A 15,514-nucleotide genomic window follows, 5' to 3' on the forward strand; every position below is an offset into this window, starting at 1 on the left:
GAAAGAATTGGCCATGCTTGTGCATGGATAATAGTGCAATAGCATTTTATGTGATACCAATATCTATAGTTAAATTGCATCCACATCACATGTTGCTGTGTTGTATTGTACTTATTAATGGCTTATTCTTGTTATTAAAATAATTGTTTTCTGCCTTTGTATCTTCATGTTATCTTTCTATGGCATGCATGCTACACAAAAGAAACACAAACATGCTGACATCAGCAAGTATGACATCACAGGGTATCAAATTACATGACGCATTGTATTTTCATCTCTCACTGGCTATAAGACAAGTTTTAAATGTTTTAAATTTCAAAATTGCATTTCTTTTCTTGCTGACTCTCACAGAAATAAGATACAGTGCATCCCTATTCACATCAATCAAACAAAACAAATAAGTGTGCCACATGACAGGTCAAAATGATAAGAGGCCATTGCCCTTTTGTGACTAAAACATATACACACACCCATGAAGCATCAAGAGATGCTGACATTCCAAACTTATTTAAACTGTCATCACATGTGATTCATGACCCCCAAATGTTAATAAAAAGGTATAAAAGCCAAGGAAGAGTTCCATAAGCTTTATTATACTGAATAATTAAATAACATAGTGCTACTTTTTAGTATAAAACTATGGGGAAGGGTGAATAAGCAAAGAATAGACAGAGTAATTTCTTCAAGCCTGGTAATGTTCCCCACAACGGGGGTGGGGAGGGGGGAATGTGTATCAACCCAAATAACACATCAGCATGAGGTATGTTACATAAGGACAGCAAGAGACAAATTTGTAAAAGCTATCCAAAGTTCCTATAATGCTGACATTGATGTTGGAGACAGAAAGTATATGCACAAACTGTTATGACTCAAGCTATTAAGTATGCTGGAGGTGGAGAAATGTGTGAAAAACTTTGCTATGCCAAGACAAGTTCATGTCTCTATGCAATATACAGACACTGATAAAAATTGTCACTGAATACACTACTTGTTAAATTTAAGTAATAGAATTGAATTGCATATTGAAGTTGTCTAATACATAAATATATACCTACATTTACCCAAAGCTCATAAAAAAGTTAAGAAAAAGTCTCAAAATCATTACTGTGGCTACTTTCCACTATAAGCAGTGTTAAATTACTTACTTTTTAATATAAAGCTGAAAAAATGCATACATTATTGAACAAAAGAGAAACAAAGCAAACATTGCAATCACTCAATTACAGTCAAAGGGGAGGTAATACACCTTGATTTGGCAAACCAAATAGCAAGCTCTAATTTACAGCTAAATGATTCCTTACTATTACTTGATGGTAAGAACAGAGCAATGTAGGTTTAATAAATAGCTTTTGTTTCAAATATGAAACCATATTTCTGACATGAAGCTTGTTTTCATTTATTCACAACAACATATATGGTGAACAAAACCCATATCACTTAGTGCACGCAGTAATCAAATGCTGAGATTTGGAATAATGTGTTCTGAGACCACAAGTTGCAACATCCTGAGTATAAAGGTTTTCTATCATGGGACTTGGTACATGAAGAAAAAAGAGATCTGGTTTGGTGGGAGAGAGCAGTATGTTCACCATGCAGTTATGCATCAAGAATGTTTCAACTGTATGAAGGGAAGTTGGGGAAGAAAAACTGCCTGTGTAAAGAATGCAATACAGATAGGACTTTTGCAGACTTATATTGGGAATGAAGGGTTGAAAACTATTATTTTAAGTGAAAATGTCCCTCCCTGCTCCCTCAACAAAAGGAATGCAGAAAAGTTCCAATACTGTTTGCCCAAAAATGTAATGTACCAATATGAGAAACATGCTGAACATAGAATAGGTGTCAAGGAGTTTAATTCTAGGATAAGAAATAAGACCGGTATAATTGATATTCAATGTGACTCGACATGTAATAATTCAATTTACAGGTTGAGGCAATGCAGCATGTGCAGTTTTGTGCACAGTCCTTATTTTTACAATGTTCTCTGCTTTGATCTGCTGAGTGTGTCTCTAAAGTTAAATGATCAGTACTGATACATAAGTGATTGTGACATAAGTGGCTTACATATAAAATCTACCCCACCCCACCCCATTTTGGGGAATTATTGCATGTGTTAAATGGTATTTAACCATACAGGCCAATCTATGGGTACCATCATATGAAATTCTGCCATCAGGCCATACTGTGCTCTTTTCCCTATGGCCTGAGCTATCTACTTCCACTCTCCAGTGTATAAAACCATCCCCATCTGTCTTTTGTATAGAATTTTTCTCCAAAATCACATGCAAACCATGATAAAAAGACTCCATTATCACTGTCATATGTAAAAACCACCAAATTGATACCCTGGATGCACGTGGTAACCATGGAAACAACAAGCTCCTATTATGGTATAGGTCGCTTATAGGACTCACGGTACTAATTCCACTCCAATGGTAAACATATGGAAACACTGTCATATTCAAAATTCAATAACTTAAAATTTATGGGTGCTGATAATGACGCCTATAATTTTTCCTGCACATCTAACCTTGGTGCAAGCTTATGTGTGGAGAACACCATATGACCCGTGGCAATTTGTTTACATACATGTGCATGAAACACGTGTTATTGATTCTGCACCAAATGAATCAGGTGCTACTTTCAGTATTGAGTACTCCTGAGTCAAGCCTGTAAAAATGCTAAAATTGCATCAGTAGAAATTTGTCAATATTTTTTTCACATTACATATAGGACAAGCTCTCAAAAGATATTTTTCCTAAAATTTTAATTTTCATTATTAACCAATTATGGACCACCAAACCTGTAAATACTCTATCATTTCTTCACCCATTTCTAGACTGGTTCACAGTTCTTCCGTATAATTAGTACCGTGTGTCCTTAAGCCATTAAAATTCCACCCATTTGCTAAGAAGAAGCTTCTTGTAATCTGACATTTTGAAAATGTGATTTAATCAGCAAAGTTCTTAATGCCACTTATTAAGAAAGATCATCCACAGTGATTTCAAACAGGTGGCCCAAAATGTCACTTATTAAGAAAGATCATCCAGTGATTTCAAATAGGTGGCCCAAAATGAGAAGATACAGAGTCATAATTAGACAACCCAAGATTTGAATTAATTTTATGGCTGAAATTCGATTTTCCAAACAGATGGATGCCACCCAGGAGACAATATTTGCCTGTATGGCATCTTTGGGGATGTTTGTCACAAAGGAAACTCTTGATAAGGCACAAAAAATAAATTTGTTTCTGGTTGGCCAACCATCCCTGTTTCTCACTGCCAACCCTAGCACATTTTCCCCCATGGTAGAACAAAAACCCTTGCCTAACCCAATTTTAAAACCAGTGCATAGGAAACGATTTTTCCCGCCTAAAAATGGTGGTGGAGATGGTGATTTTAAGATTGTGAAATAAGACCCATGTATATTTCAGACAGAGGCTTTCCCACTCCATGGCAAAATACTGTAATCTTTTTTCCACTGGGATGTGTGAAATGGGCAGCATAGGTGTGACATCATTTTCTGTGGAAAGGAGGATAAAGACTAGAACAAAAATGTGAGAAAAACTAACTTTGCCTTAGTATCTACCTGTATTTATTGCAAAGATAAACATTTTCTTCAGACTATTACCCATTCCAAGGACATTAATCCAGTAAGTAATTGGATGTTTATAATAAAAAACATGATCCTATTGTCTACTTCTGACAACCAAAAACAGTATTCTTTTGAAATTTACAGGCTTCACAGCATAGGGTATTGGGCAATAATAGCTGGAAGTATTAAATTATTCAAATTAGTTCTACCCCTCTTCCCTAAAACATTTTACCTGCTGTTATTGCCAGGCTGAATTTCCAAGCCTGGTGGGAGGTTGATGACCTATGATAAGCTGTCAAGAGATTGTGTGTGTGCGTAATTTGGATTTTTAACATAGCTTTAACAATTTTTCTGTCATATCACTACGATGTCTTCAGTGTGGCAGTTAATAGTGATGTCTAGCACTTGAGCATCATGCCAGAGACATGTAGCATGATATCCCCCACAGTCACATTATCCTGACACCAGTCCTAAGACTAACCTCTTAATGCTGTGTGCCAAGCGAGGCAGCTGTTAGTACCATTTTTTGAAGTCTTTGGTACGACTTGGCCGGGGTTCGAACCTGTTACTTCCTGTATTGGAGGCAGAGGCTCTAACCACTAGGCCATTGGAGCAGTCACTGTCAAGTGAACTTACCACTGTTGTTAGTAGGATGTTCTATTGCCAATGGGAAGATGACTTGAAAACATTTTGGGCTGATACAACTGAACTCAAAGCAAAAATACCTTCACTCTGGTGTGCCACCAAATGATGGTATAAGATGAGAAAGTGCCATGAGAATGCCAGACAGTGGATTTCATCATCCAGAGAGAAATAGTTTAGAATGGCCCATGAGATGGAGGCAATATTTGATGTACCTTTTAATGGAAGAAAAAGATGTTTGCAGCCCTCTTTTTCCTCCTGATTTAGTTAGAATCATAAAGCTCAATCGGTCTGTCTAAATCATACTGAGTACAGATAGGATTGAGACTGGAGATTTCAATAGGAACAGAAGCTACCAAAGGTAGCTGATTTATGGCCAGAATACTGTTTGGCAAAGAACAAATCATAGTTTTTACCACTGAAGCCTTTCCAATGACAAACATGAATTTTACTCCTTCCCCTTGCCAATGCTAGGAGAGGAGAAAAACAATTTAAAGGGTAAAATTCTAAAAAAGGAAACTCCACTCAAAGTTCATAAGGATTACATGGCAACCAGAGAATACACAAGAGGTTTCACCTCACCATTATAAAGTGGGAGACTGCTCTCCAGAGATAAAGTGCCTGAACAGTCCTAAATGATGTTGGTCCAACACTATAGTAGAACTCACTTCAATTTTTTGAGTTAAAAGGTTGTTCAAATTATGGATACTGCAGTTAAAGGGGAGCAGATTGAATCAGTACATTTCTTATAGCACCAATTACAGACAATTTTCTACTAGGCATCATAAACCTTGGAGGTCGACTGCTATCTTGCTTGAGCAATGCAACCGGTGACCTTACTTGAAATTGGTATTGGTGGATAGATTGTTTAAAGGACTGCTAATCCCAAGGAACCCTCTGTACTGTGACTAGATGCCTCCACAAAAAGTAAGCATGTAAGGTGACTAATGTGTGCACCTTCAGGTCCCTACCAAAATCCCCACCTGGGAGGCATCTTAATCCAAATGGGGGAAGGGAGGATTAAGAGGCCAAATGTTTTCCCTGCCTAAAAAAAGATTCACTTAATTTTTCTCCATTGCATACTGTAGTGAGGCGATCCAAAGTATACAGTGAGGAAATCTGGCTCTGACCTGACCGCAGTATAATTACACAGAATGTAACTAAGTTTCATGTCTCAATCAATAGACACTGAAGGAAATGTGCAAGTGAAGAAATTAATCAATGACTTTGATGATATGATACATAAGATGCTGTCATAAGGAGAAACATAAGTGTGCCATGGTTCATACATGAACCTCTACAACTTTTAAGATGTAAAGCAGATCAGAAGCAACTTTGAAATATATACCTGTGACCTTTAAGATTGGACCTCAAGTGTGAAATAAAATAAGTCCTAGTGACAATGTACAAGTATACCAAATTTCATTCAATTATCTAACACAGCTCATATGTTATATGGCAGAAAGGAAAATGCTACTGAAACGTAAAATAGTGGTATGTGACCTTGACCATGAAGATAGGATTTCTAATGCTGATCATGACAAATATACCAAATTTCATCTCAAATGGCTTTAAAGCTAAAGAATCTAATTTAAAAAGAAAACTTAAAATAATGTCATGTCACATTGATCTTGATGGACCTTCAATGTGGTATGTGATACACCTGTTAATCATGATGCATAATTATACCAAATTTCATTTCTTAATCTCCTACAGCTTTTAAGTTATAGACAGGAAAGGCAACTGTGATGGAAACCTAAAATACTGACCCATGACCTTGACCTTGAAAATAACACTGAATGTGGTGCACAAGATACTTTCTAATAATATTGTATAGGCGTATAAAGTTTCATCCCACATTTGAAAGGGTTAAAAAATTAGAGAATGGAAAGGGAAGTGTGATGGAAAAATTAAAATACTGTACTGTGTCCCTGACCTTATCGATACAACCCCAATGTGGTACATATCACACATTCTAATGATGATATATAAGAATAAAAAGTGTATCTATTAATCTCTAACAGCTCTGAAGTTATATATTAAAAAAGAAAATAAGATGAAAAACTTAAGCCACAGCCTTGACCTTGAATACATGATCCCAATGTTTAACATAACATCACCTTCTAAAAATGATGTTCAAGTATACAGAGTTTCATCCATTGATCTCAAATGGCTTGAAAGTTATAGAGCTGGATGGAAAGGATAAGGAAAACTATACATTGAATAGTGAGCTTGATCTTAAAGATTGGGCAGCCTGTGTTACACTACACATTTTCTAATGATGATTTAAGAGTTTCATCCCTTAACATTTATACAGCAGAAATGAAAGTGTGACAGCCAAGCCAATCATTGAACAGACAGACAAATAGAAATGTAGTTAAAAGACAAGGGACACAAAGTCAACACTTTTCTTCTATGATACACTTTGACCTTTTAAAGCCCAATCATCAGGTTCTTTTTTATTCTGAGTACAAGATATCTACCATGTTTGGTCAGTGTAAATGGCCTAGAATTTAATTTATTGTGCATAAACCATTTTCTTTGTTCTGTCAGTGACCTTCAACCCCAACATTTATTGGAATCTTCATTACCCAAAGAACAAGCAGTCTACAAAGTTTGATCAAGGTACATGGTCTGGAACAAAAATTATTTTATAGAAACTATTTTAGTTCTTATTGTCACAGTGAACACGACCTTTTAACTCCAAACTTGATAGATTTCTTTCTAACCCCAAGTGCAAGCCATCAACAAAGTTTTGACAAAGTATATTTTCTAGAACTAAAGTTATTGTGCAGAAGCCAAAATGAGGTGACATACACAGCATGATATGCATCCATTATGACAGGCATATAACAAGGAAGGAAATGATTTTTTTCTGTCATTTCCAAATAGATATTGTTGAATGCAATAATTATTGGTTATACATCTAAAAGCTCTGTAATATACTGTTTGAAAATTCACTGAATATTCTACTACCTGACATCTACAGAACATTTCTTGAAGGTCAAAAGGTCACCAGACATGTGCAGCTCAAGAGCTGCTGTATCTGTAGTCCCTCCAAGATCATTGTCAATTTTCTGGTTATTAATAAGGAATTGGCCTGCCATCAGAAAATGAACTCTGTGAATAAAAAATCGTAAGTTTTGATTATGAAGCTGAAACAAATGAAAAGTTTTACTGTTAGAATTTTGTTTTGAATGTATTCAGACAGAATTAAAATATTTGTCAAAAGCTAATAAAGACTGCAATTCTACCTGGTTTTTGTGTGGCCTACTTTAGTATTTATCCCAGGACATCACCAAATCGCACTTTAAACACTGCCATTTAAATTAACAATTAAATTAATTAAATTTTTGGGGTCTTAAGTAGTTTTTCAAAGTTCAAGCTAATTATCAAATGAATGTACTATTTCCCCTGTTTACCTTCAAATTCTGCATAAACCAAAGTGCAATTAAATCCAGGTATTACCTCACAAAATGATAAGAAAGTGATTTATTCACAATGCAAATCAAATAATGCAACTTCTGATGCAACTTGAACATGTGTAAAAAACTGAAGACAATTAATGCAAACAATAATTCAGCATGCAGAAAATACTTGAGCTAAACCTGAATACATTAATTGATAAATAAAGACATTGTTGACTGATATGATCTCTATTTCATACCATGTTGACTATGATATGATCTCTTTCCATACCATGTTGATTTTGATATGATCTCTGTTCCATACCTTGTTGACTTTGATATGATCCCTTTGTTGAATCTGATATGATCTATGTTCCATACCGTGTTGACTTTGATATGATCTCTGTTCCATACAATTCTGACCATGATATGATTTCTGTTCTAAACCATGTTGACTTTGATATGATCTTTGTTCCATATCATGTTGATCCCTTTTCCATACCATGTATATATTCCATGGCATGTTAACCTAGATATGATCTCTGTTTCATACCATGTTCTTTATCAATTTGTCATAAAACAAATTATCTTTTGAATTTTGACATGATTGACATGTGTGATTTAACACATTGACAGAAATTCCCTTGTAAATTAATTCAGTGATGCATAGTTTACATATTTACATCTTTTACAAAACTGCCAAAATCCATAGTTATCATGGCTAGCTGCCGAGTCTGGTTGTAGGTGTTGCTCTTCCCTAGGAAAACAAACGAATACAAATACTATCTGGATTTGAATGTTCGGGTATTCATTTCAGCTCTATTAGCTTGTTTTTTTTTCAGATGTCCTTCCCTGACATTAGAATTCTGCAGAATGTAATGTACAGTTCTCTTCCACTGGTACATTATACAAGATTTTAATTTATTGAGAAACTTAGTTAAATGCCAAAACATATTATAATCACTGGAGCATAGAAAGGTTACCATGACCTAAACACACACAATAAATACCTAGCTAGCTGCATGACCACATGTACAACAGTGTCAAAAAACAAAACTACCATCATCAACCTAAATATCCAATCGAAAATATATATTTTTCTGTCTGTCTAATTCATGTACTAATGAAAATTACAAAATTTCCTGAATATTTTTGACTGGAAAATTAATATATTTATCTTCAGTATTGTGTACCCAGCAAGTTTAATGCTGGTCAAAAGATGTAAACTGTACTGCATTATATTCTTGCTTGCCAATAATGAACACTCATGATATTGTTTCAGTGTTTTCTTTTACTTGTAAAGACTTCTGGTTGCATTTTTCTGTGTTTAATTTTCTTGTTTTTATAAAAGTATGACAATCTGTTCATTGGTGACAAGTCTCTGTAGAAACTTTGAGTGCGACCCAGTTCTTATATAGATATTCTTTTGTCACATTATCCTGACACCAGGACAACCAATCCTATCACTAACCTCTTAATGCTGAGGATCAAATGAAGCAGCTGCTAGTACAAATTTTATGTCTTTGGCATGACTCAGCTGGAGTTTAAACCTGTGACTGCCAGCATCTGAGGCAGATGCTCTAACCACTTAGGACACTGAAGCGAGTCTTTTAGGACATAATGTATCATCAAATATTATCTTAACTCTGTAAATCTTAAAGATAATTCATATCATCCTCAAAATATGGCAATGATTGCCTTAAAAATGTACATGAGTCAAATTACTGAGACTGGTTCAGCAATTCAATTGCAAGACTGGTTCAGCAATTCAATTGTAAGACTGGTTCAGCAATTCAATTGCAAGACTGGCTCAGCAATTCAACTGCAGAATACCTTTTCTTGTCTGGTTGGTGTTTTATGGCTCAGCAACACAAGGTTACTAAAAAGTACTAAAACAATAAGGACACGCCGTGACAGTAGCTGACCTAGTAGAATCTGATTAACCTGCACCCTTTTGATCTAACCATCGAGTTACCTCAGTTCTTGAATGCCAGTTTATTTGTACTGCTATTTTAGGCATGAAGACTGAACTGATTGCATCCAGAATGAGGTTATCAAGGGGTATTTTTAAGTAAAATTGAGACTACAAAGCTGGTGAAACTTGCTTGTTGGAAATGTTGACCACCTCATCACAAAAAAATATATAAACCAAGTTTAGTTGAGTAGGAAAGGTAAAACAAAGATAAAACCTGCTTGCACACATCAAATCAACAACTTAATCCACTTTAATGAGAAAAAGAATTGATTTAAGTGACCGCTTCATCTCCTTCTGTATGCTCTTCAGAAGGAAAACAAAGCCATGTCAGCTCAATGTAATGCCGATGACCATTGATTGCAGTTATCAAAGTGAAAAAAATTTGTGACTTGTTCTGCTTAGGAAACTGCTTGATACTGAGTTGCACAGCTTGTTCATCTGCTTTTATAGCTGCCTATTTACAACACTTTTGGGTAATCCATGTGAAAATTAGGCTATCAGAGCAGTTTCACAGCCTGACATGGGACTACTCAATCTGCAGATTCTGAGGACAGGTAAAACATTCCCAAGTTTGTAATCCAACTTGAATTTTTAAAAAATTTTTTGGTTTAAATTATACCTGCTTGGTGTTCAGAAAATATGTGTACTATTTAAAATTGTTACAAATTTGGAACTATGGTGTCTGGAAATTTGGAGCATCCAACTGTTTAGTTTAAGTGAAGTAAATATAAGGACCAACATCGGTGTCACACTGATAGAAAAGGTGGTACAGGTGTCCTGCATGATTTACCCTTAAGACAATATAAATTAATAATTACAGAAATGTCTTACTTTGCACAGTCATTTAATATATTCAGATTCCTAATTCCAGTTTCCACAATCTCTGTTCATTTCAGGGATGCTTAAGTAAAATTTTAATGAGTGGTTCCTTGAGACATGAGAACAATCTTTAATAGACAACAAAAAAAAAAACAAGAGAAAATTACTTTTAGGATGCCATGTACATTTTAAGTATGGTATATGTCTACAAGGCAAAGTATTGTTAATAAGACAAACATTTTGGGTTGAAAGACACTCATGTCAGGATAATTTCCAACTAACTGGTACAAATTGATGGTATTTAAATGTATGCCAGATTGTATGAACATGACAGTTATGGAGAGTACATCATTCTGTTGTTGTTGTTGTTGTTCTAGGGTTTAACGACATTTGTCAGCACAAGATAGGCTATACATGGCGGCCAGTGTAATTGGTGGAGGAAGAACCCTGGAAAACCCAGTGAAGAAGCACTAACACATGAGAAGCTACTGGCAGGTTTTCTCACATACCCATGCTAGCCGAGCTCTGGACTCGAACCCATGCAGACAGAGGTGAAATGGCAGTGATCCAGAATGGTGAGCACTTTAGACCATTCGGGGCCCTACATAATTCTGTAAAAGTGTTTATGTACATGTTAATAACAAAATCCATACTTGATGAGAGATGAATATCATTTGTAAGTTTCCACCTGGTTACTATGGAAGCAATGCCATTTTTAGTGAAGCCAGCCAAGACAAAATTTTGATAAAGCATGCCCTAAAAAACACTCCTACCAAATTTCATCAAAATTGGCTCAACTATTTCTAGAAGTCAAAAATAGGTTTTCCACCTTAGTTTTTAAGGAAGTCACTGTTTCTTGTGCAGGCACCATCTACATAATTCCTACTGAGTATAACAAACATTCTTATGGGGTCAGATCACAATTGGTTCATTCTTTCAGAGCATAAATAATGCCAATTTCATTATATAACTGCCAAACAGACACAAGAGTTAAGAAATTACAAGCCAAAAATATCAGTAAATGTCAACAGTGTTCTTTTTTCATGTATGATACGGTAACCAGATATTGTAAAGAGTGAAGCTTTTGCTCAGATGTGTGATGGATTTAGAGCAGAATTCACTGCTATGGTTACTTTAGACAAAAGGAAAATCCCCATGTCTTGATTCTGATCACCATTACTTGTCGATGAAGCTTATGAATGTTATATCTATTACTGCTACATGCTCAGCAAAGGAATATTTGTAGGTATAATTCACTCTAATGTGGCTAGATAATATGTCTGCCTAAAATTTGCACCCTGCTGCTTTTTGCTGCCCCCTGAAGCACCCCCAAACCTTCATGTTACTTCAAGATCTGTAACTGCTACTTCCAATTTTTATGGAAAGCCCTGTAGTATATATTTGTACTGCTGTAGAAATGGAATTGGTTAATAATAAAATCAATAATAATGGTCTAAAAATTTAATCTTTAAAACTTATTTGATTTTTTATCATCTTTAAATAATGAGTTGCCATGCAAAATGCCTTAAGGTGTTGTCTAGCACTGGTGCATCATAATGCAGACATGTAGGATGATGTCCCACCCAGTCACATTATCCTGACACCAGGCTGACCAGTCCTAACACTAACCTCTTAATGCTGAGTGCCAAGAGAGGCGGCTGCTAATACCTTTTTTTAAATAAGTCCTGTCATCACTTGGCCAGGGTTCAAACCCATGACCTCCCGTATCCATGTCTTACGCTCTAACCACTTCTGCCACCGGTCCAAACAAATCTTTCACAAATTAAATGCTTTTCCTTCTTGTATGCACATGAAAATTTCTGTCTTAAATGGTAAGTTGATGTTGTTGTTGGGTTTAATGCTATTTTTCAGCACAAGATAAGCTATACATGGCAGCCAGTTTAAATGGGAGGAAACACCTGAGAAAACCCTGGAAAGAACCACAGACCCATGAGAAGTTGTTGCTGTTGTTGTAGGGTTTAACACCATTTTTCAGCACACAATAGGCTATACATGGCGGTCAGTATTAATGGTGGAGGAAGAACCAGGAAAACCCCGGAAAGAACCACCAACCCACAAGAAGCTACTGGCAAGCTTTCTCACATACCCACATTGGCTGAATCCGAGAATTGAACCCACGCAGAGGTGAAATGGCAGTGATCCATAATGGAGAGCGCTTTAGACCACTCGGGGCCCCCCTACAAAAAGCTACTGGCAAGCTTTCTCACATAACCACATTAGCCAAATCCGAGACTCGAACCTATGCAGACAGAGGTGAGATGGCAGTGATCCGTAACGGTCAGCGCTCTAGATCACTTGGCCACTCGGGGCCCCAAATGTTAGGTTCAAAAATCCCTTTAACAGATGTTTCTTTACATGATGTCATGCTATTGCTCAATGGGGGAATTTTCAGGCAGACCCAAATCAATACCCTCTTGCATTCTGTCATTCAATCCCCAATGGGGGAACTTTTGGGCAGACCCTTGTACTCTGTCACTACAGTAAAAACTGTTATGTGTGACCTCTGCTATGAGTGACTGTCATTTCTGACCCCAATCGTAATGCACAGATTGATTTTATTGTATAAACGCAGTCGTGAGAGACCACCTGCCGAAAGCAACCAGTGACTACAATGTCTTAGCAAAATATGCATTTTGACACTGCTATGAACGACCGCATTGCAAAAACAGGGATAAATTCGACCAACCTTTATTTAATCCAATGACTCTTATGCATTTTTTAAAGAAAAGAAAGAGAAAAAAGAAAATAAGAGGCTGGCTACCGGTATCTGAAATTTGGTTGGTATGCTTAAAGTGTTTCATATTCTAATGTAAATCAGACTAAAGTACCTGTAGAATACACTTAGCCTGGTACCCCGCCTTATCACAGCTACAAGTAGGACCCAGTATCTAGCTCTATGTACAACTGTATTGCAAGAACAGAGACAAACACTAATGACCTTTATGTAATTATTTGTAACAAGGATCACTTCAACAGTAAAGATTGTCCAGCTTTTGAATATTCTTTTTTATTCTTCTGTGCTGATTATTAACACTTTTTAAGAGGCTTAATTTTGGTTCTGACTTCAACATGCACTGTATGCTGGACACCATTAATTTTTTTTAAATATAATCAACAGTTTCATCATGCATAAATACGTGTAATTTAAATAGTCTGAGGTACTACTGTAAACTAAGCCTGGTTACCTGACTAATTACACTAATTTTAATATGAAACCCGTATCCAGATTAAACATGAATCTGGAATTTTTGGCAACAATTATTTTTCTGTAGTTTTTGCTTTTATTCAGTAAGTCCATATCTTGAGAGTAATTTTCGTAAGACTTACAGTAAAATTATAAAGGTTGGCAGGTCTGGGATATGTAGTGATTGTGATTATTTTTCTTTAAATTGTTCTGAAACTGGACCTTGGACACTGGTCTTTTTGTACAAACCTCTTATGAGAGACCACCTGTCTTTAGATCATTTTTTGTTGGCAGAAGGGGTGGTTTCTCATAACAGGTTTTACTGTATATGGTTAGTACATTACTATATTTGATGTCAATTTATTCAATGTCATTGGAAGAAACTAACAAATGTACAGGCAGACTGACCCATTGATGGATAAACAGTATCACAACAATCTGCGACACATTATTTAAGTAAGCAATGTAATACTTATTCCATCATTTTCACATTTTTCACCTTAAAATGGTGAGACAACCATTCTTTTCTAACAAACCTCAAACACAGATCTCCAAAGTACATGAACAGTTCTTTCCCTAGTGTCTGTACATCACACAGGTTCCTGCCAATCAGCTGATGGAATGATGTATCATCTTTTTTCTCCTGCAATTATCAGAAAAGATAAATATGAATAGTTACTTTCTCAGAACTGCGTACGTGGATCATTCTTCCAACCAGTCTAGTTGAAGCACCTGACTTGGTATCCCTCAAGCAGAAGCTATCTAGATTGCTTTCCAACTATTTATTTACTTTGAAAGCAAAAACATGTTTTTTTTTGTCTTCACCACCATGACTGTTAAAGCAGAGACCGAGACTTACAAAAATGGTACTAACAGCTGCCTTGCTTGGCGTTCAGCATTAAGAGATTAGTGTTAGGACTGGTCGGCCTGGTGTCAGGATAATGTGACTGGGTGGAACATCATGCTACATGTCTGCAGCATGATGCCCCAGTGCTAGACATCAATATAAACTGCCACATTGCAGACATCGTAGCGACATGGCTGAAAAATTGTTAAAGCTACGTTAAAAATCAAAATCACACAAAACAGAGACCATCACAGGCTCCTGAACTAGTAAGCAGTCACTTCTCCTTCAAGGTAGAAGAGAGAGAATTGAGAGGCTGCCAGGTAGACTTTGATAATGATGTCAATCAGATGTAACTTTTAATAATAATAATAATAATAATAAAAAATAACAGTGGTTGCATTAATGGTAGACAACATATTAGCAGTAGTATTTATGCTAGTAGCTGTCGCTGCTGTAGTTTTGAAGAAAAAAATTATGTTTGTTCATTAAACTAGAACGAGAACAATTTCTTTTATTATACATGTTAAGTTTTTTTTACTGATAATACAAACTGTTACGTGATATTTTCTTATCCAAGTTTTTTTCTACATACACGATTTGTTACATGACCTTGAATCAGTTTTAGTAAAACAGGAAGTGACATTTTCTTCGGCCTTTAAATTTACCTGCAATAAATCCTTATACATATCAATCTTCTTGAAGAAATGAAAGGAATATTGATGTTTATAACTTTTAAAATATGCTTTTCTTTAAATGCAAAATGGACACCAAATGCTGAAATCAAGTTTTTTGTTGCATTTTCATTGCATGTTGGAGAAGAATTATGTAATTAGATCACAAATTCATTGCAGTAACACATGTAAGCAGTCTAACTTATATATATCAATCTTTTTCAAGTTGTCTGGAAGAAAAAAGTATGTTGCTTTATTACTGCATGTTGGAGAATTATGTAATTTTATCACACTTCACTGCAGCTACACTAAGACCCCAAGTCTAGGATTTACCTTCATAGGAGTGTGTGTGTG

The 15,514-nt window shown here is 35.8% G+C and overlaps 1 protein-coding gene across 1 annotated transcript in view; it reads right to left on the bottom strand.

Annotated features, from left to right (window-relative positions):
* LOC149773233 (endonuclease 8-like 3) overlaps positions 1-15,514 on the bottom strand; it is a 48,160-nt gene that overhangs the window by 22,204 nt on the left and 10,442 nt on the right. The window contains exons 2-3 of the mRNA XM_089946576.1: positions 14,179-14,285; positions 7,213-7,356 (exon numbers count right to left, since the gene is read on the bottom strand). Of these exons, the coding sequence (XP_089802702.1) occupies positions 7,213-7,356; positions 14,179-14,285 (251 nt within the window). The remainder of the gene's footprint in view (positions 1-7,212; positions 7,357-14,178; positions 14,286-15,514) is intronic.

The sequence above is a fragment of the Sinohyriopsis cumingii genome, unplaced genomic scaffold, assembly GCF_028554795.1.
Source record: "Sinohyriopsis cumingii isolate HCF-2022 unplaced genomic scaffold, ASM2855479v2 utg000810l, whole genome shotgun sequence".
NCBI lineage: Eukaryota > Metazoa > Mollusca > Bivalvia > Unionida > Unionidae > Sinohyriopsis > Sinohyriopsis cumingii.